At 41.1% G+C, this 26,623-nt stretch overlaps 1 protein-coding gene across 3 annotated transcripts; it reads left to right on the top strand.

Moving 5' to 3' along the window:
- Positions 1–17,097: 17,097 nt before the first annotated feature.
- LOC145581897 (uncharacterized) lies at positions 17,098–26,189 on the top strand. Of its 3 annotated transcripts, XM_081638941.1 has the most exons (10): positions 17,098–17,334; positions 19,102–19,226; positions 19,429–19,479; positions 20,325–20,346; positions 20,546–20,660; positions 21,167–21,199; positions 22,057–22,182; positions 23,135–23,241; positions 23,314–23,382; positions 25,794–26,189. In XM_081638941.1, exons 2-10 carry the CDS (start codon positions 19,188–19,190, stop codon positions 26,174–26,176), a joined length of 945 nt encoding a protein of 314 aa, XP_081495067.1. In that variant the 5' UTR covers positions 17,098–17,334; positions 19,102–19,187; the 3' UTR covers positions 26,177–26,189. The 3 variants fall into 3 exon arrangements, with proteins under 3 accessions (XP_081495067.1, XP_081495062.1, XP_081495074.1); XM_081638936.1 differs by lacking the exon at positions 17,098–17,334 and having other exon boundaries at positions 18,181–19,226; XM_081638948.1 differs by lacking the exon at positions 17,098–17,334 and having other exon boundaries at positions 19,153–19,226; positions 20,325–20,438.
- Positions 26,190–26,623: the final 434 nt, after the last annotated feature.

The raw sequence follows: 26,623 nt of genomic DNA, 5'->3' as shown, positions 1-26,623 counted from the left end.
CTTGACTCGTAACCTGAAATAATGACCCTGTTCGAAATGACTCGTGACCCGACCCGATTGACAGGTCTACACACAGTAATAAAATTATATTAGATTGTAAAGTATATTGTTTTAATTGATTAGAATATATTATAAATAATGGATGTGGTGCATTTTGAGCTAATTCCTTAGCTCCAAAAAAATATTATGATAAAAAAATAAATTTATATGATAATTTATGAGTGTCATAATTTTTTTTTTAATAAAATTATAATTTAATTTATACATACGAAATATTAGTACTTTATTGAAAATAAAACTCTAAATTAACAATTTTATCCTAAAATTCTATCCAAATCTAATATCATATAACTAATATATAAAGCTAAACTTTTAGCCAGGTCACGAGGCAGCGACACTTGGCGTTCCAACTTTTCGCCAAGTGTCGCGCCACGTTGGATAGGTTCAAATAGACTTCATAAGATAAAAATGTTAGTTTATAATTCTATTTTGAATCAAATTTTGATAGAATTTTAGGATAAAATTGTTAGTTTAGAGTTTTATTTTTGATAAAATAAAATTTGAGTGTCGCGCCACCTTGGGTATATTTCATAAGATAAAAAAAATAGGATAGAATTTTAGAATAAGATTATTAGTTTACAGTTATTTCTTCGATAAAATACCAAATAATAAATTTATAATTAGGCCACAAGACAACATCATTAGCGTTTTAATTTTTCGCCAAGTATCGTACCACGTTGGATAAATATAGATTGACTTTGTAGCAAAAAAAGTTAATTAAGAATTTTATTTTCAATCAAATTGAATTATAATAGTATAATTTTATCTTAAAAGTCCATAAACTACCCGGGCATCGCCGAGGCACAAAACTAGTATATATATAAAGGGGAGTTTTTTCCCGAGTTTTTAGAGAGCCACATAGATCTAATTTTCTTAGTGTGCCATGTAGGATTATAAATTTTAGTAGTAACCAATTAAATAGGAGATTATTAAAATCTTTTATAATTAAATAATTTAAATGCCACGTAAGCAAAATTGGCGAATGAGATTTTCCAATTTAAATTAATTAAATATAAAATATTATCTTTTGATATTAGGAATTTTATCTAAATACATAACAAATTTTAGAACATAAATATATGTATAAAAAAAATTATTTTTAAAAATTCAAACAAACCGTGCATCGCACGGGCTTCATCTAGTTTGATTGAAAATAGAATTCTAAATTAACTTTTTTATCCTACAAATTGAATTTTATATAACTTTATCCTACGTGGCGCGACACTTGGCGAAAAGTTGGAATGCCAAGTGTCGCTATTTCGTGTCCGTGCGATGCCCGGGTTGTTTATTGAATTTTAAGATAAATTTTTAATCTATATGCCAAATTTTAAAACATATCATTGATACAAAATTAGTTAGAAATTGATGTGTTTTTATGATGATTTAAACATTTCTTGACCCGTAACCTGAAATAATGACCCTGCCCGAAATGACTCGTGACCCGACCCGATTGAAAGGTCTACATAGAGTAATAAAATTATATTAGATTGTAAAGTGTATTGTTTAAATTGATTAGAATATATTATAAATAATGGATGTGGTGCTAATTCCTTCGCTCCAAAAAAATACTATGATACAAAAAATAAATTTATATGATAATTTATGAGTGTTATAATTTTTTTTTTAATAAAATTATAATTTAATTTGTACATATGAAATATTGGTACTTTATCAAAAATAAAACTCTAAATTAACAATTTTATTCTAAAATTCTATCCAAATTTGATTGAAAATAGAATTCTAAATTAACTTTTTTTATCCTACAAATTGAATTCTATATAACTCTATCCTATGTGGCGCGACACTTGGCGAAAAGTTGGAACGCCAAGTGTCGATATCTCGTCGCCTGGCTAAAAGTTTAGCTTTATATATTAGTTATTATAGTTATATGATATGATATTAGATTTTATTGGATTTTTTTGAAAATAACGACATAAATTTTACAAAAAAAATGGATTATGACACTACAATTTTTCAAATTTTGATTATAACACCACAAAAAAATCAAAAAAAATTGATTTCACCACAATCTAACGATTTTTTAGATGTAATCCGTTAAAGGGACCCACGATGAACACGTGTCGATAAGCCCTTGGTTTAAAAAAAAAACCCTAACATAAACCCAGCCAACCCCACCACCAACACCGCCTTCTCCAGCCGCACCAACGCCTAACCCAAGCCGACGGCGTCACCTGCCCCCCGCGAAACCCGATGAAATTCTCCCTTCCCTTATTCCCCCTCCCCGAAAACCACCCCAACCCTCCTCAACTACCACAAATCACTGCATACCCACCGCAATTAACCACCTACCATAGCAAACACCAACCTCGAAAACCACCCTCCTTTACCTTTCACCCTCAAAACGCCCGAAAATCGACCACGAAAGCCCTTGATTGGTCGATTTCGACCACCGGTTTCGCAAAATTGGGGGAAATGGGTGTGGATTTCGCGGCAGATCAGGAATGGGGGTGGATTTTGCGGCAGTTAGGGATGGTTTTTGCGGTGGTTTGGAGGGCTTAAGGTGGTTTTCGGGGAGGGAAAGGGGGCGAAGTGGTGGATCGGCGGTCAAAGGCGTTGGTTTCGTCAGATTTTGTTGGGGCAGTGGATGCCGGCGGCAATTGGCGGTTGAGGCCGGTGGTGCAGAGGTGGTGGGATGGCTAGGTTAGGTTTTTTTTTTTAATATTTATTTAAACCACTAGACACTTGACACGTGTCTTGTCGGACCCCACTAACGGATTCAATCCAAGAATCCGTTACGTGGTGGTGAAATCCAATTTTTGGATTTTTTTTATGGTGTTATAATTAAAGTTTGAGAATTTGTGGTGTTATAATCCATTTTTTGTAAAATTTGTGGTGTTATTTTCAAAAAACTCTTTTATTTTTTTCTCCAATTTTTTTAAAAACTCCGTACAGAGAGAAATTGAGCGAGTATTTAAAACGGAGGGAGTATCAAATAAGTAAGGGGTGTTACTGTTTGTTTCACATAATTAAGGTATAAGTTATGAGTTTAGAATGGTTCAAACTCATACCTTATGTTTGTTTTACCTTATAATTTTATGAGTTTCAAACCCATACCTCAAACCCCCAAGGTATGGGGTTTAGAAAGGGAGGTGGATTTGGCTATTTAGGCTTAAATAAAAGAAAAACATTGCATTTTATAATTATACCAAACATATACCAGTTTCATTCCTGATTCCAACCCAATACCAGTTTGAGAACCAAATCCCCCGGCCCCTAAAGATATACTCTTTAAAAAATACTGAGTAAAGATATTTAGGCCCTGTTTGGTAGTTAGCTTATTGGGGGTATATTAGCTTATTTGACTAACTTTAGCTGATTGACTAGTCAAACAAGCTAATACAAGTATTTGGTAGTAAGCTTATTGAAAGAGCTTATTCCACTAAATAAGCTCTATTTGAAAAATCTCATTTTAGGAGCTTTTTCAATTAGCTTATTCATTAATTATTGTGAAATGACACTTATAACCTCATTTAATTTAAAATTCTATCTAAACTACCTACCCCACAATTAGCTTATTGGTCATTTCACATACTCAATCACCTTTAAGCTATCAGCTATTTACCAAACACTTTTATATAATCAGTTAATACAATAAGTTAGTCAAATCAGTTAATAAAATCAGCTAGTCAAAATCAGCAACAACTTTCAGCTTTCTCCCAAACAGGGCCTTAATGATTTTATGTAACCCTAAAAATGGGGGTATATATAATATTACCTTTATTTTTAAATTTATTTGTTTTTCAGTTTTCACACCTTCTCTCTCATTCTCCTCCAACGTACTCTGTATTTTTCATTGAATAAGGTTTTTCTCCTCCATTGATACAGCTTCTTGAGGTAAGTTTTTTTTCCTTATTTTTAATCAATCAAATATTTATTTCACAATTAGTGATAACCGTAATCTAATTGTATGTTTAGTCAATTAAAGTTTTTTCAATTATTGAATGGTTGTTTACAATTTCTCAAGTTATTATGAAAGATTATAACGAGTGATTACATTGTTAGAATTTTCTGTTTGGGTCCAATTTATCTAATTGGGCCTAGTCATGTATTTGGGTCCAATTATCTTATTGGGCCTGATCACTAAATGACTTCTTATTCCAAGGTCAAGGCCCGAGCCTCCAATCAAGCCAAGTCAACCAAGAGCCCTTTGGTCCGAATTGCCAGGGTCAGCCCATGGCTACTTCAAGGCCCAATGGCTCTCCTCTCATCATGTGCAAAGGTATAAAAGCCTTCAAAATTCATTCATTTGTAAAAAGATAACACACAAAGCCTCAAGCAATAAAACCTCTTGCATAGCTTTCTCTCTAAACACTGTTTGACTTCGGCATCGGAGGGGTCTTCCTCGGATCCACCCCCGAGGCCAGTTTACGTGTTTTAGTTGTGCAGGAAACATTCGGCCCAGCACCAATTGGACCGGACCAGTCTTCAGCCACTTCAGCGGGCCTTCGGCAAGGCCCCATTGTTTTCACCCGAAACAATTTGGCGCCGTCTGTGGGGAAGACTTTCAAAAATCTTTAAGCCAAATCTCTAATCAAAATCATCTTGCAATCATCTTAGCAGCAATGGCTAAGAACCGCAAGAGCAAAAGCCTCCGGCAAGGAGCAGGCGAAAAGCCTAAAACTCCTACACCATCACCCTCACCGGACCGGAACTCTCCCAAGGGTGCCAGTTCGGGAGGAGGATCATACAGGGAGGATTCACTTTCTCCCGTAATTCACAACTCTCATCATAGGCCGAGTCCCTCTCGATCTAGCAGAGGTCAGTCCGATCATAGGACTCATTCCGTGCCCCAAAGCCAACCATCGACCGTCCGCTCTCATTCCCACACTCAGCCGAGGACCCCTTTGACGGGGGCCAGCTCGGAGGAGGTGGCGAGAGCGCTGGCAGTGCTCATGGAGGCAATGAGGGCACAAAATATGCCTCCACCTCGCGATCGAACTCCTCCGCATACCCGGCATCAGCGGAGGAAGCTAGACCATGATGGTGGGAAACCTCCTTCCTTCCGGGAACTGGAAAAGTGGGAAGAGGACACCTGGAGAACTGAAAGAGAGAGGAAAAAGAACCCTCAATTTTTCAGAGGATCCTCAACCTCTCGACCAGAAACGCATAAGAGCAGCAGCTCAGCTTCTCGGCCAGAATCTGCTCGCCGAGAGCAACCTGAGACTGTTCGCCGAAGCGTTCTCGACCGACTCGGCGGCAAGGAACCGAGCGTGCACAGTCGCCTCTCGTTCCCTGCAGCCGAGGCCCAAACTTCCCAGCCAGGGACGAAAACCACTCCTACCTCTCTAAGAGGGCGGAGCGCGGTCCCTTCGGCCAGGAACAAGGGCAAGGCCGTTATGCTACCCACCAGTTCCCCATTCGAGCAATGGATACTGGAAGAGCACGTTCCCACGGTTAAAATACCGTCGCACATCACATATGATGGGACTTCGGATCCGAAGGACCACATTGCCTCGTATGAGGCTCACATGCATCTTTGCCCCAGGTCCTAAGCGACTTGGTGCAAATATTTTCCAACCACTCTCAAGGGGGTCGCGCAAGCATGGATCTCCAAGGGAGTGAAACAAGGCTCTATAACAGGGTGGGACGATCTGTCCTCCAAGTTTAGGAGCAATTTTTCCACGGCAAACCGCCGAGAGAAGACTATTGCAGAACTCATGGGTCTGCAACAGGGGGAGGCCGAAAGCCTCCGAGACTATCTGACCCGTTTCAGCAACGAGTCATCCAACGTCTCTCAGCTGGACCAGGGGCTAGCCGTTTTTGCAATGCAGAATGGCCTTCAGCCGGGGAAGTTCCTAGACTTCATGGTCATGCATACCCCGCAGACCTTGGAGGAAGCTCTGAATGCCTCGGATAAATTCATCCGAGCCGAAGAGTGGAACAAAACAAAAACCCAACCTCAATCTGGGGGAGGGAAGCAAAAACAAACACCCTTGCCTGAAGGCCAAGGCCAGAGGACAAAGGGAAAGGCCAAGGCCTCGGAACAATCTTCGGCCAACGAGCCGAAGAAGGAAAAATCTGCCTCATACACAGGTAGATACGAGTCCTACACTCCGCTCTCTCTTCCACGCGCCAAAATTTACAGCGTGACGAAGGAAGAGCAGAGTTACCAAAAGCCGAGACCACTCCCAGAGTGGTATCAGCGAAAAAATAAAAATCAGTGGTGCAAGTTCCACGAATCTCCGGGACATAACACTGAGGAGTGTATCCAGCTGAAGGACCAGATCGAAGACATGGTCCGGAAGGGATACTTGAAAAAATACATCGCGGATCACCGCGAGAAAAAGGAGGCCGAGAAGTCAGCAAAGGACTCTCGGCAAGACCTCGACTTCCCCCGGAAGAACAGTAAAAATGCGGAGGGAAAATTCTCTCCGATCAATGTTATCTCAGGAGGAATATGCTCTCGGAGGGAACACAAGCGACACCTTAGGGCTCTGACCCACCAGGTGAACAACGCTGACATTCAGCCTCCCCAGTCGCCGGTGCCGAACATGACGTTCACAGCCGCCGACTGCCGGGGGGTAACGTTCCCTCACGAGGATCCGTTGGTGATCATCGCCACGGTGGCCAACCACGACGTCAGCAAAGTCCTTGTTGACGGTGGCAGCGGAGCAAACATTCTGTTCCGAAAGGCCTACAATCAAATCAAGCTGAAGCCCAAGCACCTTACGCCAGTACCCTACCCGGTATCCGGATTCAATGGGGCTTCAACTTACCCAGATGGGAAGGTGACACTTCCTGTCACCATCGGCTGCGATGAAGCAGCCAGGAATGTCATGACTGAATTTTTGGTCATTGACGCTCCTTCAGTGTACAACGTGATTTTGGGGAGACCCATAATTCACGAGATCCAAGGGGTCGTCTCAACTTATCATCAGCTGATGATTTACGTCTCAGACGCCGTCTTCCCCGAAAGGATCCAGGGCAGCCAAAAGGACGCCCGAAGGTGCAACTACCTCAAGCCATCCACTAGTCGCCCAGATGACGACGACAGGGATGAGGAGGAGAAAGAAAAAGAAAAAGAGCCAAGCACAAAAAAGCCGAAAGGCCTAAGCGCTTCGGCCCAAGGTTCTGTCCCCAGAGAAAAAGGGCCAGAAAGGGAAAAGGCTAGCTCTTCATCTGAGCCGAAAGACTCAGAGAGCCAGCCGAAGAACAAAAAGTCTGGGACGCCGGCTGACATAGACAGCAGGCCAGATTGTGAAGAGTCCAGTCCATCAGCAATGGACATGGACCAGCAGACTGAAACGGTTGAGTTGACCGAAGGAGACGCTGAGAAATGTGTAACAATCGGGATGGACCTTGATCCGAACACCCGTTGTGAACTTATTCAGCTCCTTCGGGACAACAGAGATGTGTTTGCTTTCTCGGCAGCTGATATGCCCGGGATAAGTCCAAACCTCATCTCCCATAAGCTTAACGTCGACCCAACGTGTCGACCAATTAAGCAAAAGAAGCGGAGTTACTCTGCAAATAAGAACCGAGACATCGCAGCCGAGGTCAAAAAGTTGCTGGAGGCAGGCTTCATCCAGAATGGCTGGCAAATGTGGTGATGGTTCAGAAGGCCAATGGTACCTGGAGGATGTGCGTTGACTTCACGGACCTAAATAAGGCTTGTCCGAAGGATTTCTATCCCTTGCCGAGGATCGATCAGCTAGTCGATTCGACAAGTGGCCATGCCTTGCTTAGTTTCATGGACGCATTCTCGGGGTATCATCAGATCTTCATGCACCCCGACGATCGAGCAAAGACGGCATTCGTCACGAACGCCGGGGTGTACAATTATAAAATGATGCCCTTCGGATTGAAAAATGCGGGGGCAACTTATCAAAGGCTGGTAGATCAAGTTTTCGCCGATCAAAAGGGCCGAAACATGGAAGTCTATGTTGACGATTCGATCGTCAAAAGCGAAAATTCTGAGGACCATGTTAAGGACCTGGCTGAAACCTTCGCCACCTTAAGAAAGCATCAAATGAAGCTGAATCCGAAGAAGTGTGTCTTCGGCGTGAAGTCAGGGAAATTCCTTGGGTTCATGGTCAGCAAGAGGGGGATTGATGCCAATCCCTCCAAAGTTAAAGCAGCGCTCGACCTTCCTGAGCCGAAAACAAAGCGGGATGTTCAGCGGCTCACCGGAAGAATGGCAGCCCTCTCGAGGTTCATTTCCAGAGCTTCGGATAAGGGGTTACCTTTCTTCAAGGCCCTGAAACTCCCGAAAACAAAGGAGCTCGTTTGGGAGGAAGAGCAAAAAGAAGCCTTCAAGCAGCTTCGGGAGCATCTGGCTCAACTCCCAACGCTGGCTAGCCCAGCAGAGGGAGAAACTTTGTATCTGTATGTGGCTGTTAGCCCAGCCACCATCAGTGCAGTGCTGCTGAAGGAAGAAAGCAAAATTCAGCAACCGATCTATTTCGTCAGTCACACCCTGACGGATGCCGAGACTCGCTACCCTCTACTCGAGAAGGTCGCTTTTGCGGTAGTGGTAGCTGCTCGGAAGCTGAGGCCCTATTTTGATTGCCATCAGATAGTGGTCTTAACTGATCAGCCGCTGGAAAAAGTTCTCGGCAAGGTTGAAAAATCTGGTAGGCTGGCCAAGTGGGCTTTCGAGCTCACCGAATTCAGCATCAGCTACCAGCCGAGGGCTGCCATCAAGGCTCAAGCTCTAGCGGATTTCTTGGCCGAATGCTCGTACCAAGAGACGCTAGACAATGAAAGGAAAGTCTGGACCGTGTTTACGGATGGATCCTCCACCGTAAACGGTTCGGGGGCAGGGGTAGTGATAACCTCTCCCGAAGGCAAATCCTTTGAGTATGCACTAAAATTTTCTTTTAAGGCTTCGAACAACGAAGCTGAATATGAGGCAGCAATCGCTGGCCTAGAATTGTGCACCTCCCTGGAAGCCGAGCATGTCTGCCTGAAAACAGACTCTCAGCTAGTGGCATATCAGATCAGTGGCAGCTACAAGGCCAAAGAGCCCTCCATGATAGCCTATCTTGCCAAGATCAAATCAGTCATTGCAAAGCTGAGAACTTTTGAGGTTCAGCTGATCCCAAGGGGTCAGAATACTCAGGCCGATGCACTCTCCAAACTTGCTAGTTCAACTCTCACTGAGCTAAACAGATCTGTATATGTGGAAGTGCGTCGAGAAAGAAGTGTCGACGAAGCACCTGAAGTGTGCTGCGCTGACCCAGAGCCTAGCTGGATGGACCCCATCCTAGCTTTCAAGCTTCGGGGAGAAATTCCCGAAGACAGAATTTTGGCCTCCAAGCTGAAGAGAACCAGCTCAAGGTTCGTTGTCTTTAGGGGAGAGCTTCTGAAAAAGTCCTTCTCAGCCCCATTGCTGAAATGCGTGGGACCAATAGATGCAGATTATATCCTACGGGAGATTCACCTCGGCATCTGCGGGAACCACATCGGGGGAAGGACCTTAGCCCACAAGGCATTGAGGGCCGGATATTACTGGCCCACCATGATCTCAGATGCTAAGGAGCTGGTTCGGAAATGCGAAAAATGTCAAAAATTCGCACCAGTTATCCATCAGCCAGCTAGGGATCTTCAGCCGATCCTTAATCCACTCCCGTTTGCCCAATGGGGACTGGATATACTGGGACCATTTCCAGATGCTATGTATCAGAAAAAATGGCTGATAGTCGGTGTTGACTACTTCAGTAAATGGATCGAGGCCGAAGCAGCCTCGAACATTACAGAGCAAACTGTCAGGAAATTTATCTGGCAAAATATCATCACTCGTTTCGGCATCCCGAGAGTATTTGTCTTCGATCATGGGAGGCAATTCGATAACTTACCGCTGAAGCGGTATACAGATCAGTTCGGCATCAAACTGGCATATTCAGCGGTATGCCACCCGCAAAGTAACGGACAAGCCGAAGCTGCAAATAAACAGATCCTAAATGCCCTCAAAAAGAGGGTGGAAGATCAAAAGTCCAAGTGGCTGGAGGAGCTCCCAGGAACCCTTTGGTCCCTTCGGACAACTGAAAAAGAGGCAACGGGCTATTCAACTTTTGAACTGGTGTATGGTGCCGAAGCCGTCCTTCCAGTGGAGATCGGCTCTGAGAGTTTACGAGTGCACCACTTCTCGGCTGAGGATGAGCAACGGATGAGGGAATCTCTCGATTTCCTCGACGAAGTAAGAGACTCAGCCCGAGACAGAATGGCTGCTTATAAGCAGAGAATCAGCAAATTTTACAACCGAAGGGTCCATGCAAGGCCTCTCAAAATTGGAGACCTTGTCCTTCGGAATGCTGCTGCAGTTCAAAAAGGCCGAATCCATGGGAAACTCTCAGCTGCATGGGAAGGGCCCTATGAAATCTGTGATGAGCTTCAGCCAGGGACATACCGACTTCGGCAGTTGGATGGAACTGAGTTGAAAAATCACTGGAACGCTGATGTACTGAAGAAATATCATGTGTAAACCCTTCGGGGCAGAACAATCTTTGTAAGTACATTTTGAATTAATGAAAGGCCTTGGAGCCACCATTTATATAAATATTTGCAACTTTTTATTCTTTCAAAGTTTTCTTTGTTCTATCTACTCTTTAAGGGTTTTTATTTAGCCCCGTCTGAAACCTTCGCCTCCGGGTAACTGGGTTTCGGATTGCTGACAAACTCGTCTTTTTAAAGGACACTGGTCTTTCAGCTGAAGTCAAACTTCAGTAAGACTTGTTCTCCAAAGGCATGAGTCCATGGACAAGTCTGGGATATTGCCTTAACTGAGCCTTGTATCCCAGAGAGCCATTATCCGAAACATTGCCTTCAGTTGGCCATGTGTTTCGGATATCCATTTTTTAAAGATAGACAGAAAATTAAGAATAACAGCAACTGTTGGAAATTTTTCATTCAGCCCCGTCTGAAACCTTCGCCTCCGGGTAACTGGGTTTCAGATTGCTGACAGACTCGTCTTTTTAAGGAACTCCGGTCTTTCAGCTGAAGTCAAACTTCAGTAAGACTTGTTCTCCAAAGACTTGTTCTTTAGTCTGGGATATTACCTTAACTGAGCCTTGTATCCCAGAAAGCCATTATCCGAAAAATTGCCTTCAGTTGGCCCTGTGTTTCGGATATCCATTTTTTAAAGATAGACAGAAAATCAAGAATAACAGCAACTGTTGGAAATTTTTCATTCAGCCCCGTCTGAAACCTTCGCCTCCGGGTAACTGGGTTTCAGATTGCTGACAGACTCGTCTTTTTAAGGAACTCTGGTCTTTCAGCTGAAGTCAAACTTCAGTAAGACTTGTTCTCCAAAGACTTGTTCTTCAGTCTGGGATATTGCCTTAACTGAGCCTTGTATCCCAGAAAGCCATTATCCGAAAAATTGCCTTCAGTTGGCCATGTGTTTCGGATATCCATAAAAAAAAAAGATAGAGAAATTGCTTATTCAGCCTCGTCTGAAACCTTCGCCTTCGGGTAACTGGGTTTCAGATTGCTGACAGACTCGTCTTTTTAAGGAACTCGGATCTTTCAGCTGAAGTCAAACTTCAGTAAGACTTGTGCTCTAAAGACAAGAGTCAGCTTCATCTGAAAGTTAAAGAAACAAAACCCAGCTCAGTAATCCAAAGATATGAATCTTCAGATTTCTGAGGGGGCAAGAGGCACTACCAGTGCAAGTTTATGTTCAGCAGAATTCTTCAAGCCGGAAGCTTTGTACTTAGCAAATTTTTGCGAAAATTTCTCAAGCTCAGAAACAGTGAAGCATTCAAGATAAGACAAAGCAGTTGAAGAAAGGAACATCAGATTAATGACTCATGCTCAAAAAGTGAGCTACAAGTTCAAATAGATTAAAGACTATATTGGCAGCCGGCCACAAGCGGAAAATAACAGCTGCCGAAATACGTACAGAAACAAAAATAAACTGTTTGTACATCAAGGCAAGCTGAAGCAAAAAGATAAGGCAAAAAGAGATTCAGAAAGCGGCGAGTATGAAATTAAGCGCATGTTGATCCGCAAGATTCTGAAGACGACTGCCCGATTTCCTATGCTTCAGTTGGAGGATCAGGCTGATCAGCCGGGCCAAGCCCCGGGGCAGTCTCGGTTCCAGCAGCAGAGGAGGCAGGTTGGGCCCTTGCTTGAGCTTCAGCGGCTCGCTGTTCAGCCTCCAACTCCTGCCGCTCAGCTTCCTCCTCGGCTTGTTCAGCCTGAAGGATCTCATGCTCAGCAGGAGTGGCATACAGCATGTGCGGATCTTCGGGGTCCTGAGCCCAAAGCGCACACTTGGACCAATCCAGCGAAGGCTCAGCATGGAGAGCCAACCTCCGAGCCACCTTAAACCCATTAATGTAGCCCATCTTATATTCTTCTTGGGTGTAAAGGCGGACTTGGAGTAGGGCTTCAGCATCAGCCAACTTCTTTTGACTCTCCTCCAAATCCTTTTTAGATTTTTCTAACTCCTCTGAGAGTTTGGAGGAAGAAGTCTTCTGCTCATCAAGCTCCAGCTGGACGTTGGAAGCTTCGGTTTTGGCCTGGGTCAGCTCATCTCCTTTGACTCTCAGCTGATCCTCCAACTCCTTCAGCTTCTGGTCCTGGTTCTCAGCAGCAGCTTGGGCAGCGGAAAGGTGAACATCCCTAGCTTGTAGAGCCTCTTCAGCAGCCATCCTGCTGGCTTCAAGAGCTTCCAGCTTCCGCTGCACTTCAGCTTGTGCAGCAGCTCCTTCTTGAATTCGGATCTCGATGGCAGCTTTAAATTTGGAGATGTCCACTCCCATTTGCTCCTGAAGGAATTTCTCCCCTTCCATCAGCGGGGGAAAAACTTCCTTCTCCATAGCCGAGCAGAAGGTTCGAATGGCTTCAGCAGCCCTCTTTTCATACTCTTCGCTCTGCTGCTGCTTCTCTTCAGCAGCCCGCTGCTTCAGCTCAGCAAGCTTCGCCTCTTCCCGAGCGATTTTTGCCTCCTCCCAGGCACGCTCCAGCTTGTCTTGGAGGGTGTCAATCAGCTCTACAGTAAGAGTCTGATTATGCACAACCTGTTTGCAGGGGCACATCAGTTGAAATAAATAAAGTAATAAAGAAGAGCTGAGTGAAAGCAAAGCAGCTAAAAGGTTAAATACCTGCATCAGCAAACGTTGGTTGTCTCTTGCAGGGTCAGGGACCCTTCGGCTGGATTCTCCCATCCCAGCCGTGGCCTTCAGCGACCACACCCTTGCTCGGTCCACTTCGGACATGCTAGTCAAGTCGCCGAAGTAGCCTGCAGCCCCTTCACGGTTCTGACCCCAAATTCGTTCCCAAACAGGTTCTGGGACTGTGATACGGGGGGCCGAGAAACCCAAATCTCCAGAGTTCAGCGTCTGGAATGAGGGGAAGGAAGAAGAGGGAACCTCCTGAATCTTCTCAGGCTCAGCATGACCTTCTCCTTCGGCGGAGCCCAGTTGGTCTCCACCAGGGTCAGCAGCAACAACCTTCTCTGCTTCCTCCCCCAGATCAGGTTGACGAAGAAAAGCGTCAACCTCCCTATCAATATCATCTGAGAAGCCTTCAGCAATCGGCTTCTCAGATTCTTCAGCAGGGTGTCCCTGAACCCCCCCCCTTCGGATCAGGAGTTCTTTGGTCCACCTCCATCTCTTGGGTTTCGGGAGGTGGAGGGGGGGTTTGAGGACGCGGAGCTTCCGGCGGAGGGGGAGCCCTCGGCGAGCGTCTACCTTCATCAGGCTCCCGTATGAGGATGCCCCCAGTAGGCCTCATCCCCATCTGAAACTGCCGAGGCCCCAGCACGGCCAACCTCCTCCTTCTCTTTGCTAAGGGCTGCTCGTCCATTTCTTCAGATTCTGACGAAGATGGATCTTCAGAACGAGCAGGCGTCTTTCCTTCTCTCCTTCCGCTCCCTTCCTCAGACTGCAGAAAGGGGGGGCAGCAAAGGATGAGTAAAAAAAAAAAAAAAAAAAAAGTATACCAAGCAAGTCAGGAACTTACTGGAACCCTCGGCTGAACTCCAGGTACAGGGATATCCCTCTCAGCAGCACCAGACGTCCCAACACCTCCTTCCAAGGAGTTGATTACTCGGGACACGTCAGCTGCTGTTTGAGCAGCCTGTGCTTCCTCAGGTAATAAAGGCCGAAAGGGATCTCGCTTCTCCCACCAAGGCTTCTGCTTGGTGTATTCGGCAGCGGCTTCAATTTGAAGACCCGTTTCGTGCAGATGCAGCGGACGGTTCTTCGGAGCTGTGATTGCCGGAGCCCGGTCTAGAATGACCCTTTCAGCGTTCACCCCGAGCCGGTTATAATCAATTCCCGAGGTAGCTTCGCTCAGCTCTGAAAAGAACAGACGAAGGTTAGACTAAGGGAATAAGCATCAAAGGCAAATCAAAGTTGATTAAGTTAAAGTCCTCGGCCCCAGCCGAACATACTTACCACCCCTGTACTTTCGGCTGAGGCCGACAACTGCCAACATCTTCTCTTGGAAGATGTAATGGTTATCCGGAAGCCATCTGGCCGGGAGAGTTTTCATTCGGCCAACTCCCCCGGGGTTATTCTGCTTCCCGAAGAAGCTCATTTGCTCATAACTCGGGTGGCTAGTGGCATCAGGGTCCTCAGGACCCAAGTCTTGCATGTTCGGATCAGGCCTGGAGAGGTATCGGGGAGCCTCGAAAAAATATGGATGCTCCGGATCAGCGGGAACTCTCACCCAGACCCATTGACCCCTCCAATCCTTATCCGAGGAGTCGTTCGGCCACATTGTCAGATATTGGGGGCGACTCTCTATTCGCCACCAGCCTGAAGACCCGTATTGGCCGTACACGCTCTGGAGGTTCTGCACTAGCTGATGCATCTTTCGGAAGCAGTGCAAATTCGGTTCAACAGCAAAAAACCGACACACCCAGAGATAAGTCATCACCCGCCGAATGCTAACGGGTGTTAATTGGCACAGGGAGATCCTGTACTTTATTAAAATGTCCCTGACGAAGGGATCCAAAGGAAACCGAAGCCCGTATTGCAATTGCCGGGTGTACACCCCTACATACCCAGGAGGGGGACGGTGAATCCTGTCAGTCGGCGAGGGCATTCGGCACCAATGCCCATCCTCTTCAAAAATGCCGTAGTGCAACTCAATTTGCTCGGCGAATCGGTAGGTTTCGGCATGCCGAACCCACCATGAGTAGGGGGTATTTCTCACCATGGCGTCCTGGGCCTCGGCGTCCTTCCATTCAGCATGCCCAGGAAGCAGGTCCCAGAGCACAGGGGGCAAATCCTCAGCCTGCCCAGCCTGTTCTCTCTGCTCAGGTTGCTCCGCCTCGCCGACCTCGGCGTCTTGCTGAGGCGGCGCGGCGTTCAAAGGAACTGCCGGAATCCCTCTTTCCGGGTCTTCACCGGCTCGTTCCCCGTTCCAAACGTCGGCGCGATCACGGGGATCCCTAGCCTGACCCCGTCGACCCGACTGACGCCTCCTTTCTCGAGCCATAATCGAATTCAGAGAAGGAAAGAAGGGAGAAGAAGAATTTCCCTAAAAAAGGGTAAGAAAATCGAAAAAACTCGGAGAAAATTACCTTCAAATTGGTCGGAATACGCCGGTCAAATCAGTGGAAGCGATGGATTTGAGTCTCGAACTTGGATTCGAAAATGGTACGCTGGAAATTCAGAGCGAAGATGGGTTTGCGCGAGAATTCGAGTGTAAGTTGGTGAAGAAATGAGGTTGAAATGCGAATCAGACCTTATAATTCCAGGAAGGAGAATCCCAAAGGTCGAAAAGTTCAAATTTCTCTTAAATGCCTCCTTAATTAACCGTTAAACACTCTCTCTCTTGATTAACCGCCCACTATCCACTCCACTTCCTGTTAATTATCCAAATTACAGTTATTTAATTAATAACTGTTTAAAAATTTAAATCTTTTGATTTAATTAAATCATTTACTTCCCTCCATTTCCTATTGGATTCAAACCCGACCCGTCATCCTTCCAAATCGGGTCTGGGGGGCAAGTTGTTTGGGTCCAATTTATCTAATTGGGCCTAGTCATGTATTTGGGTTCAATTATCTTATTGGGCCTGATCACTAAATGACTTCTTATTCCAAGGTCAAGGCCCGAGCCTCCAATCAAGCCAAGTCAACCAAGAGCCCTTTGGTCCGAATTGCCAGGGTCAGCCCATGGCTACTTCAAGGCCCAATGGCTCTCCTCTCATCATGTGCAAAGGTATAAAAGCCTTCAATTCATTCATTTGTAAAAAGATAACACACAAAGCCTCAAGCAATAAAACCTCTTGCATAGCTTTCTCTCTAAACACTGTTTGACTTCGGCATCGGAGGGGTCTTCCTCGGATCCACCCCCGAGGCCAGTTTACGTGTTTTAGTTGTGCAGGAAACCTTCGGCCCAGCACCAATTGGACCGGACCAGTCTTCAGCCACTTCAGCGGGCCTTCGGCAAGGCCCCATTGTTTTCACCCGAAACATTTTCTATTTGCAATTTACGTTGATAATTGAAAGCTTTAGCAATTTTATATCATTTTCGAGTCCAATTTACATAATTGAGTTCAATTTGGTTGCTAATGTGTTGCTTTTTTTTTTTTTTTTTTTTTTTTTTTTTATAAATTTCTCGAGTCTAATTCACATCAAGGAGCACATCATAACTGTACAAAAAAGTAGTGTAATTGCATTCATAAAGGTTGAGAAATAATGAGGCATAAATTTTTGGATTAGCCATTTTAATGAAGATTAGCACACTAATTAGAGTTTAGCAAACTAAGTAGAGTATAGAGCTGATTTTGCACTCTTTCATATTAAAGGTTTGAGTTGATGTTTCGGAGCGTGCCATACTTGTCACAATATGCCCGTGTAAGGTAACCATTACCTATTACTTTTCAAAGCATGTTACTAAGTAAATAAGTGACATACATATTCAGTTATGTGGTATTTGTTATGAAGGTGTTGTTGTGGTTTGTTTGAATTTATCATCTACACATGTTGTCATGCAGATGATGTTAGTAATATTCTTGGTAATTGCAATTAGGATAATTGGATTTGTGATTGGATATTCAAATTTCAAACAATACTAATCTTCTGTAGGTGATGGATGGATCTTGTAATTATGGTTGAAGTTTTTCAAGAGCTTAATATGGGTGATTTTGATTTCTTAAGTTGTTTCTTGCATGTATCTGTGCTTGATGTTTATTATATATTATGTTATTCAACGGATGCTTGTCACCACTGACTGATATGTGTTATGTGTTTCGTCTGCTGCTTGTTCTTCCTTTGGGGTTCAACCTATGACATTCCAATGGGGACTAATATCAATGGGGAGCAGTGGGCGTAACTTGCTTGCAGAAAAGGTATGGAGATTCTAAGAACTTGATTTCAGTTTTGCATTTGAAAGTATTTTTAATTTTGTATGAAAATATCATTCATTGCTTTGGTCTTGGGATTTATTAGGATGGTTGTTGTAACCTTTAGCAATCAATGTTCCTATTTCCTAATGTGCTACTGTAGTTAGCTTCTGCAGCATTTTGAAAAGGGATTTAGCAGGCTGTGAAACTTGGCTTGGGGTTACTGGATTTGCCACCCGCATTGGCTTTTACTGTTACATTTTAGTTTTGTAAAATCAGGGATGTCCTTATAGCATATAGCACTTGAACAGAGCCATTGTCTTGTTTTACACAAGGTTATCACAAAACTTAATGCACCTCAAATAATCTAATTACTTATGGATGTTGTAGGCTAATAAGTTGGGATTTGTTTTACAAAATAAAATAAGGCCTTGTAAATTGTAAACCTGAAACTCAAATGAAATGTTTTGTGTCCAATCTGTCCATTGCTAAGCTGGGAGATCTAGTTCTTAGTTGCCTACTGGTGGTCGTTACTCTGTCCTTAACATCTTGTGCAGAATTTCTAATAAAGCTAACATTTCTAGTAATTTATTCTCCCTCACTGATATTAGGAACTTATTTCTCATAGGCAATTGTATTTCAAAATTAAAATCAAACGTTCGATTTCCTAGGAATTGCTTAAATTTGTTTGGTTGTTAAGAAGGAATTTGCAAGTCAGGGAGATTTTGAGTTACTGGGGGGGGGGGGGGGAGGTTGGTAATTTAATTTCTACGCTTTGTAGGCATTGGAAATTCCCATGAATTTGCAATTCCTATATATATCACTTTTTATAGTCAACAAAACAAACCCCCCATTTCTAAATTCCCATGAATTTTCAATCCCCCCATTTTTTTCCCAACCAAATCTTTGCATATAAGTGTTTGCAAGCAGATTGTTATTTTAAGTGCATATTTAGGTGTAGTTGATGAATGTCTACTGTCTTGGTGGAAGGGAAATGATTACTAGTTTTTTATATAGATATATTTTATCTAATTTTTTTTTTGGTTTCATTTTTTTACTAGGAAGTCTTGTTGTTTCGGGCCATGAGGCCTCTCTATGAGCCATTAGCTAAATCGGTGAAAGGTAACAAATAGCTTTTGATCACTTTTATTGTGTTCTGTCAATCCTATTTTCTAGATGTCACTATTTTTTTGTTTGTTTACTTCTTTTTATATAATTATTTATTTTTAATATTTGTATAATGGTAGTAGACTGCCCCATTTTACAGTATCGTATCATGTTCTATGGAGACAGACTACTTTATGTCACAGCGCTGTCCTCAAAATGGGATTCCATTCTTTTCAGTTCCCTTATTACAAAATTAAACTGTAGATATCTGGTTCAGTTCTTAAGTTGTAGGGATAATTCTTCTAACCAATAATATTGGAAGTTTTGCTGAATGCAGCTATGCTTACAAACTTTGACATGCATCTAAGACAGTTCAAATCTCTTGAATTATACTTAAAATATATAAAATATCTGTGCTTCATTCTCTTATACTCATATGGATGCATTTTAATGGGAAATTAAAAAAAAAAAAAAAAAGCCTAGATAATAAATGATGTACAACGTTATCTTGGAATTCGAACTTTTCAACATCTTTGGGCTGGGTCTCTAAGCGCCTACACAGGGATGGTACATGGGGTGGTAGCAATGCTGGGATATATAGCTATTGCTACCAGCTTCCATGTTGATTTCTTGAGCTTAATGTATGGATAATGTTGATTTCTGCAGTCAAGGAAGACAGGGTCTGTGCACTGAACAGACCTTGGTTTAAGAGTCCCTCTCCGGCTTCCCTATACCATTCTTTTACGTCCTCTATGCATTCATCTTTTCGAATCGTGGTTGTTGGAGACATTGTAAGCTCTCTTATATTTTTTATCACTATCTACGCACAGTATTTCTCTTATTCTCAATTCATATCTTGTAAATTTCTTAGTTGAGGAGTCCTTTTATTCAAGCTTTCTTTGTGTTTTATTTGATGTTTTGTTAAGTGCTGTCCTTTTTCTTCTTTAACACCTTCCTCACACAGTCACACTTACTACTTTTATTCTTATGAAGCATGAGGATTGGGAACTAGAGCATGATTACAAGGCGCTCAAATTTTTGCAGGTAAACACACCGCTTCTATCTGTTCATCAATGTCTTTACCTTTTTACCTTTTTAGATATACAAAGCTCTGCTTCATTTTGGGACTAAGGCTTTGTTGTTGTTGTACAAAGCTCCACTTCATTTTTCTTTCCTTTTTTTTTTTCTTCTTATTTTCTTGTGGACTTAATTTCAACGTATGTCTTTCTTAGTGGAGGCGGATCCAAACACGTATATATAAAACAAATTCAATGAATCCATATGCTTGCTTTATCTTGACTACATAATTTAGCAGCATTTCAGGCTCATATAATTCATATGAGATATGAAACAGAATGCCATAGATGGGAGGGATGAGATTTTTAAAAAGAGGGAAGAGCTGCAGTGAGAAAATAGCTTTCTGTTGGGCAGTGAGCTCAAAGGATGGGACGGGGAAGGCCTGTAGACTGGTAAGAGGTTTTTTTTTTGAAATTTAGAAGTGGGCTTTTACAAAAAGGAAGAACATATGTTGGAGTGAAGAGGCTGCAAAGATGCAAAAACTCTCCTTTTTCTAAACTGTTTTCTTTAGGCCCAATTGCACCGTTTATCCTTTATCATAACTTCATTAGAAATGGATGAATGGAAGTAGGAGCTATGTTGTTTGGATATGTGAGAAGAATTTAATAGGAATGCAAGGTTTGTGTTGGATCCCTGAATTTTGAAACTTTTAATACCTGGAATAAGTCAATTTGGTTTTCAATTTTGGACTCAGCTGGATAAAATCTCCTTTATTATTAAGATTAGGCTCAGTTCTTTTGAAATTTTTATTGCTAAACTGAACTTATTTTCATAAGAGGTGTAAGTCTAACAATTAATTATGTTTACTGCAGCCAGAGCTGGTGCTTTTTACAGGCAAGACTCCGTCCTTGCTATTTATTTTTTGTATCTATAATAACTCTTTAATGTCCTCGAGGTATACTGCCTTCTATCTTGTGTGATGGCTGGTAAGATATGCTGATAAACTTGCATTCTAGCTTTTAATTTGCTCTCAATCTATTTGCCTTTCTGTCCATCCATCTAAAGGGGGTTCCTCCTTCATATTGATTATTAGGTGACTTTGGCAATGAGAATGTTGAACTTGTTAGGAGCATGGAAAAGGTAGACATGCCTAAAGCAGCAATACTTGGAAATCATGATTCCTGGTCTACTTATAAGTTCTCGAAGAAGTAAGTTCAGCTTCCACACTGAGTATTATAACTGTTATTTTTTATGATTAGGCCTCATAGATACACATCGTGTTAGATGAGTAGCAGGAAATCAATAAAATCCCTATTAATTCTGACTTTCATTCTCCATATGTAAATGCTCTCTGTTGATATATATTGTATTGATCAGTTCATCACTAGTTTGTAATAGACTAACTTTAGGAGGTGCAATATGGGAAGTCTATAAGGTTAATACTCTGCCTCACTGAAACCACCAGTAAAAACACTTTCGAAAGTCCCTCCTTGACTCTAATTAGTGACTTGAGGTCACAACTCTCTAATGGATTCACTCCAAAATTCTGCCTACTTTCTCCTTTCTCCCTTCTCTCTATTTTATACTAAGGTTAAAGACTATTAACCTAATAATACTAGACTTTCCAAATTTCCCCTCCTAAAGTTAGTCTATTATATAGTTGTTATTGCTAGTTCATGTTTTTACTAATTATTGACTTACCTTTACATGCTAGGATGAAAGATGGAGTTCAGCTACAGCTGGAATCGTAAGTACATGAGCCGTTTTAAGTTTTTTTTAACAGCATGTTTGAGACTTTATTCCTTCAATAGTTTTGTCTTATATTCCTGCCTGAAAATTGAATCCCAACGCTCATGACCCTAGAAATAATAGCATGTTTGATCTCTATGTTTCTACAGAAAATTTGTTATTGTAATCGGCCACTTTTGTTAAATCTTCTGTAATGGTGTTTTGGTGCTTCTCTTATCTTCTATTACCAAAAATGATAGGAGAATCATAGAGGATGGAGAAGGCTATTGTAGTTTCCTTTACTTTGAAATCAAGCATTAAATTGGTGTCTTGTATGTGAGTTTTTCTACTTGTGTTTTGCATTGGGGGAAAAAAAATGTTCCTTTACTGGAAGATCTTCCATTATAATGACTGTCGCCTTAGGGAGGCTCATTCTCCATAATTTACAATGTAAACCTTGTAAAATGAAAGGAAATATTGAAGGAAATAGATGAGTGAAATAAATTTCTGTAAACGAAAATATAGAGTTTGGAAAATTGGATGGTTTTTAAATTTCTTTTTATGATGTATTGTGAAAAAATGCAAAGGTGGAATGAATGGTTGGGGAAGGAGGAAAAATTGCTGCCAGTGAAGCTTCTGTGCTGAGTCGGTCTAAAGCTTTAACATGTGTTTCGTAACTGTTAATCTGCCCCTTTGCTTCATTGCTTGATCACCTTGATTTTACAGAAAGAGATCTTAGGCTTGTTGAGGCAATGGATATTCTCGTCTATGAAGTATATCAAACATTCATTAAAGCTTAGTGTTGGACCAATTAATTTTTGGAACAATTTGCTTGATAAGATGGAATGATTTCTTTTACCCCTGATCAACATTTAGGTTAGGTGAAGCGCATGTTGGATATGGACGCTTGGACTTCCCCAAATTAAAGCTTAGTGTTGTAGGTGGGAGACCATTTTCTCTTGGAGGTGATAAGTTATTCAGGAAAAAGCTTATAAAAGCAAGGTATAATATGAAAGCAAATTTTTGATTGGTAGTTCTATTTTTTTTCTTATGCATTTCAGTATTTCATGTTGGTTGTGGTATTGCTATATTATTATTCATTGTTATGCAGAGTCTCTTGTACTTCTTTAATTTCTTTTTTCTATCTTCTTGCAATTCGTAGTTGTATAAGTTTTCTCAATAAAAATTATCTTTCATGAGCAATTCATTATAGTTAAGAGAGAAAGATAGACTATCTGACCCTTTTTGGACAATCTATCACGAATGATTTGTGGAGGTACATTAACTGGCTTTGACATATCTCTTTTGAACTCATTCTATAAGATTCCTGGTTCAGATGAACTTCATTGCACCCTTGGCTTATGGACAAATTTTCAGGACTATTTGAATGCTTGAGACTTTTCTTATCTGCATAGTGTGATAGTGATGTCAGACCATTGGGGGATAGGGGTGTGAAAGTTGCTGTGAATACTTAGACCATTTGGTGACAAAGTGTACCCCATTTTCGTTATGAAGTGTAGTGGAGCATCATCGTGCTTAACATCATTTTGCATCATGTGAATTTGTAACTCCCTTGTTTTTCTTCTGTTATCTTTTGCTACGTTGAGATTGTTATTTGTTTGGGAAGTTGGTATTTTAGTAGCTTACAATCGTAATAGATAAAATTTAAAGAAAGCAATGTTACATAGCCTCATTCCATTGTTATAGACTTTTTGGACCCTTTAGTTTAGGTATTTTGCAGGAATTAAAACTCTGAACTTTTGACACTTAAGCATTGTTTTGAGGGAACCAAATCAAATTGATAATATCATTAAGTCTAATCATGACACAAGTTTTGATTCCATGTAAAGAGCACTGATATAATTGCATTTGTCGATTTGACTTTTTTTTCGGATAAAATTGCTAGAGTTGTTAAGCTTTTATATGTAGCTTTTGATTAATGATTTGATGTCAGATATGGAGTCCAAAACATGGAAGAAAGTGCACAAAAAATTCATGTGGCTGCTATCGGAACTCCAGAAGACCACTCAATTATATTTCTCTCACATAATGGGCCAACAGGTAGCTGAGCTTAAAGACTTTTGCTGGAAATAGTGGTAATTTTGTTGAACTTTTGGATACTTGCTTGTGCAGGTCTTGGTTCAAGTGTGGATGACATGTGTGGCAAAGATTGGGAAGGCGGTGGAGACAATGGGGATCCAGGTAAAACCTAGTGTAAATGTTACTTTCATATGTGCTCATTTTGCATTTTTCTCTATGGGTTGGAGTGTGGAGATGACTGATTGAGGATGATGGAGTTAGTCCTGTACAGTCGGGTTGGGTTGGGTCCTTCGTGTTTTGGTTTTTTTAAGGTCCAGTTTCTTTCAGATTGGGATGAAATGCTTAACCTGTTCCAAACTTTTGAGGTTCAAGTAATCTGATAGGTTAACTCACTTTCTTAGTTTGGATAATTTTTCTGTTTAACTACTTTAGTTGCAGGAATATGTTACTTTGCATTTTCAGTATTTGAGTATTATACTAAGACCGAGCTCTGCAAATAAGTGAATAAACTACTAACAAATCTAACTTTTAAAGAAGGGTTAGACAGTCGGCTCAGTGTAATACAAGGCAAGTCTATGTTATATGCAAATGTAAAATGTTTACCATGTGAATTTAACTGTTACATTTTTATTCTTCATTTATGAAGGAAAAGTGAAATGGTTTGTGTTCATATAATAACATTGAATATGACAATCAGATTCGCAACCTTCAGTAAAATACTAACCAATAGAATAATGAAACGAGCATGACAGTGAACATATGGCCTTAACTGTCCAATGAACAACCAGTCTAATGGGTTTCAAAAACCATAATGTTTATAATTAATAAAATATTACAACAGACATGGCAGGGAACACATGGGGCCCTAACTGTCCAATGAGCAACCAGTTCAATGGGTTTCAAAAACCATTTTACTCATTTTGTAATTAAAATGAGTAGTTCTACAGAAGTTTTTAAATATAAGAAACTTTTATTTAGTTTGGCTCAACCAGTTCTTGCTAATTTTTACTGGTTCTTGGCCATATTATTTTTTAGTGTGTTACTAGGTTAAGTCCCGTGCCATGCACGGTAATTTTTAATACTTAATACTTATCATTAGTTTTACCCTACTATTTTATTATAAAAAATTAAACCTAATTGCAAAATAGGATGAAAGTTCTGTAATTACAAAAAAAAAATTAAAAAAAAAAAATTTATCACACTAAAGAAAACAGAGAGAATAATATATGCACGACTAATAAAAAATAACTATGAATTACATTACAAAGTTATAGATAGCAAACTATTATTACATATTATTGTATAAAATAAAAATAAGGAATATCTTTGTTTGAATGTGTACAAATAGAATAAACTTATCAAATAGGAAATGAAATATTATTGCATAGTTTGTATTAAAAACTTCTCTAAGAAGCTTTGGCCAAAAAAATAAAAATTAAAAAAAAAAAAAAAAAACTTTTGGAGGGAAAATTTTTAACCAGGAGATGACATATGTCATTCCTGGTTTCGCTTTTAGTATAAAGTTATAGATAGATTAATTGGGTGATCAGATCGATTTGTCTGGTCCAATCTGACCTTTCACAACATAATAAAAAGTGAATAAAGTACTTAAAATCAACCAAAAAGAACGTTCTATCTGTTTAACAGGTTGGGTCTTGATTTTAGGCTGGGTTACTTATGAGCCAACTCTGTACTCTCTGTCCTTTCCATTTTCCCCTCGTTCCCATATGAATTTGAATACCAGCTATAGGTCCACGTTCTCCAACTTTGAAAAATTATTAATCACACCATGCCATTGTCTTAAAGTGCATTGATGCTGGGGTTTGGGTGAGTTGTTTGACATCTCACTAATGTATGAAGGTTTGAATATCTGAAAAGGCAAATTTCTTACATTTCATCCAATTAATTTTTTCAATGTGCTAGACCATTCACTACCATAAACGAACTATCATGAACATAATATATAGGTAATTACTTGAATGTTTGCTTTATGAAGTACCTTTTTTGTATTTTTGTACCTGGGTGTTCTCTCATCACATGGACTCTGTTTTTTATCACTTCCCTGTCACTAGACCTGGTTATTGGGCGGGTCGGGTCAGTGTCGGTGCGGGTCGGTTGTGGGTCGGGTCAAAGAGGGTCACATTTTATAGGGTCGATATTGGGTTGGGCCAATGCGGGTCGATAATAGGCGGGCCTACAAAATAGCAATTAAAAAAAATATTGGACAAAGCCATTGGTAAGTATATATGAATATAAATTTATCTATGTAATTATTTTTACATTATCTATTTTCTTTATCAATTAAATTGGAAAAACATTTTGACCCTATATTGACCCTGTCTAATAAGGACCCTGTCCATTGAAGGCCCTGTCCATTAAAAGTCCTTTAAGCTTGGCCTGATCCTATTATTGGGCTACCCTACCCAATAACCACCTCTACCTTTCACATTGGTCTCTTTAATTTCTGTGTGTTTTGCTATGTCGCAACTAACAAAAACAGAGGAAGTTCATAGGCATGGATATTGATGTAGACATGGATATAATGAGCTGAAAAGTTAACATGTATCATGCAGATTTGGAACAAGCGATCTCTCCTTTGAAAGAGACTAGTACTTATTCCATCCCTTTGGTAGTGTTTGGGCACATGCATAAAGAAATGGTTGATGGGGGTTCTCGTAAGATGGTATTCGTTGCTAGTGACAACACCATGTACTTGAACGGCGCCATTGTACCAAGGGTGAAACCTCTAGACTTGGGAGGTTCACTTCGTGTATTCACCGTGGTTGATCTAACGGACGGTAGAATAACAAAGGTGGTAGAAACTTGGGTTTCAGTGGTTGGAGACAATATCTCGTTAAAAGAGGAACATGTATTGTTTTGCTCCAGTGTCAAAGGCAGTGAAAGGTACTCATTTAGAGACCCATCAGCTGGGTTAAGCTTAGTCGAGTCGGTTTGAGCTGTGAAATATACAAAGCTTGCTTGTTAGAAAATAACCACATTCTGACTTTCACGTCAACAGTTAACTTGGTAGCAAATGCTACTTTTGAGTTATATCTAATAAGTTAGGTTGAATACACCCCTCGATACAGTCATATACTCAGACAACTCAGTTGTAACTATACAACTGGTTGAGGTTGAGAATTTTGAGATAATAGAGTTCACTTTAGGATCGACTTAAAATTGTTTATGCTTTTCGCTGACTCGTGATTTCTGATGGTAATTTGTTCCGTTATTATCTCTATTTAGTATTTACTATAGAAACTGTAATAAGAACCTTTCTTTAATGTTTATAATTATGATTAATTAACACAATACTTTGTTGAAGGTACAGAGTAGTTTTTATCTTGTCACTGTCTTTGATATGCATCGCGGATGAATGATGCAGTATAGTGTTGAGAGTTTG

This window comes from Chenopodium album, chromosome 2, assembly GCF_948465745.1.
Source record: "Chenopodium album chromosome 2, dcCheAlbu1.1, whole genome shotgun sequence".
Classification (NCBI taxonomy): domain Eukaryota; kingdom Viridiplantae; phylum Streptophyta; class Magnoliopsida; order Caryophyllales; family Amaranthaceae; genus Chenopodium; species Chenopodium album.
The sequence above is the reverse complement of the archived record's forward strand: the minus strand, read 5'-3'. Positions and strand labels throughout refer to the sequence as shown.

What these genes read in the sequence shown, in the direction of transcription:
- LOC145581897 (XM_081638936.1), top strand. Translation starts at nt 19,086, where the DNA reads ATGTTGATTTCTGCAGTCAAGGAAGACAGGGTCTGTGCACTGAACAGA. An exon ending in ACTTATAAGTTCTCGAAGAA is followed by an intron (nt 20,661 to 21,166) that starts GTAAGTTCAGCT and finishes TTTACATGCTAG; the next exon opens with GATGAAAGATGGAGTTCAGC. An exon ending in AAAAAGCTTATAAAAGCAAG is followed by an intron (nt 22,183 to 23,134) that starts GTATAATATGAA and finishes ATTTGATGTCAG; the next exon opens with ATATGGAGTCCAAAACATGG.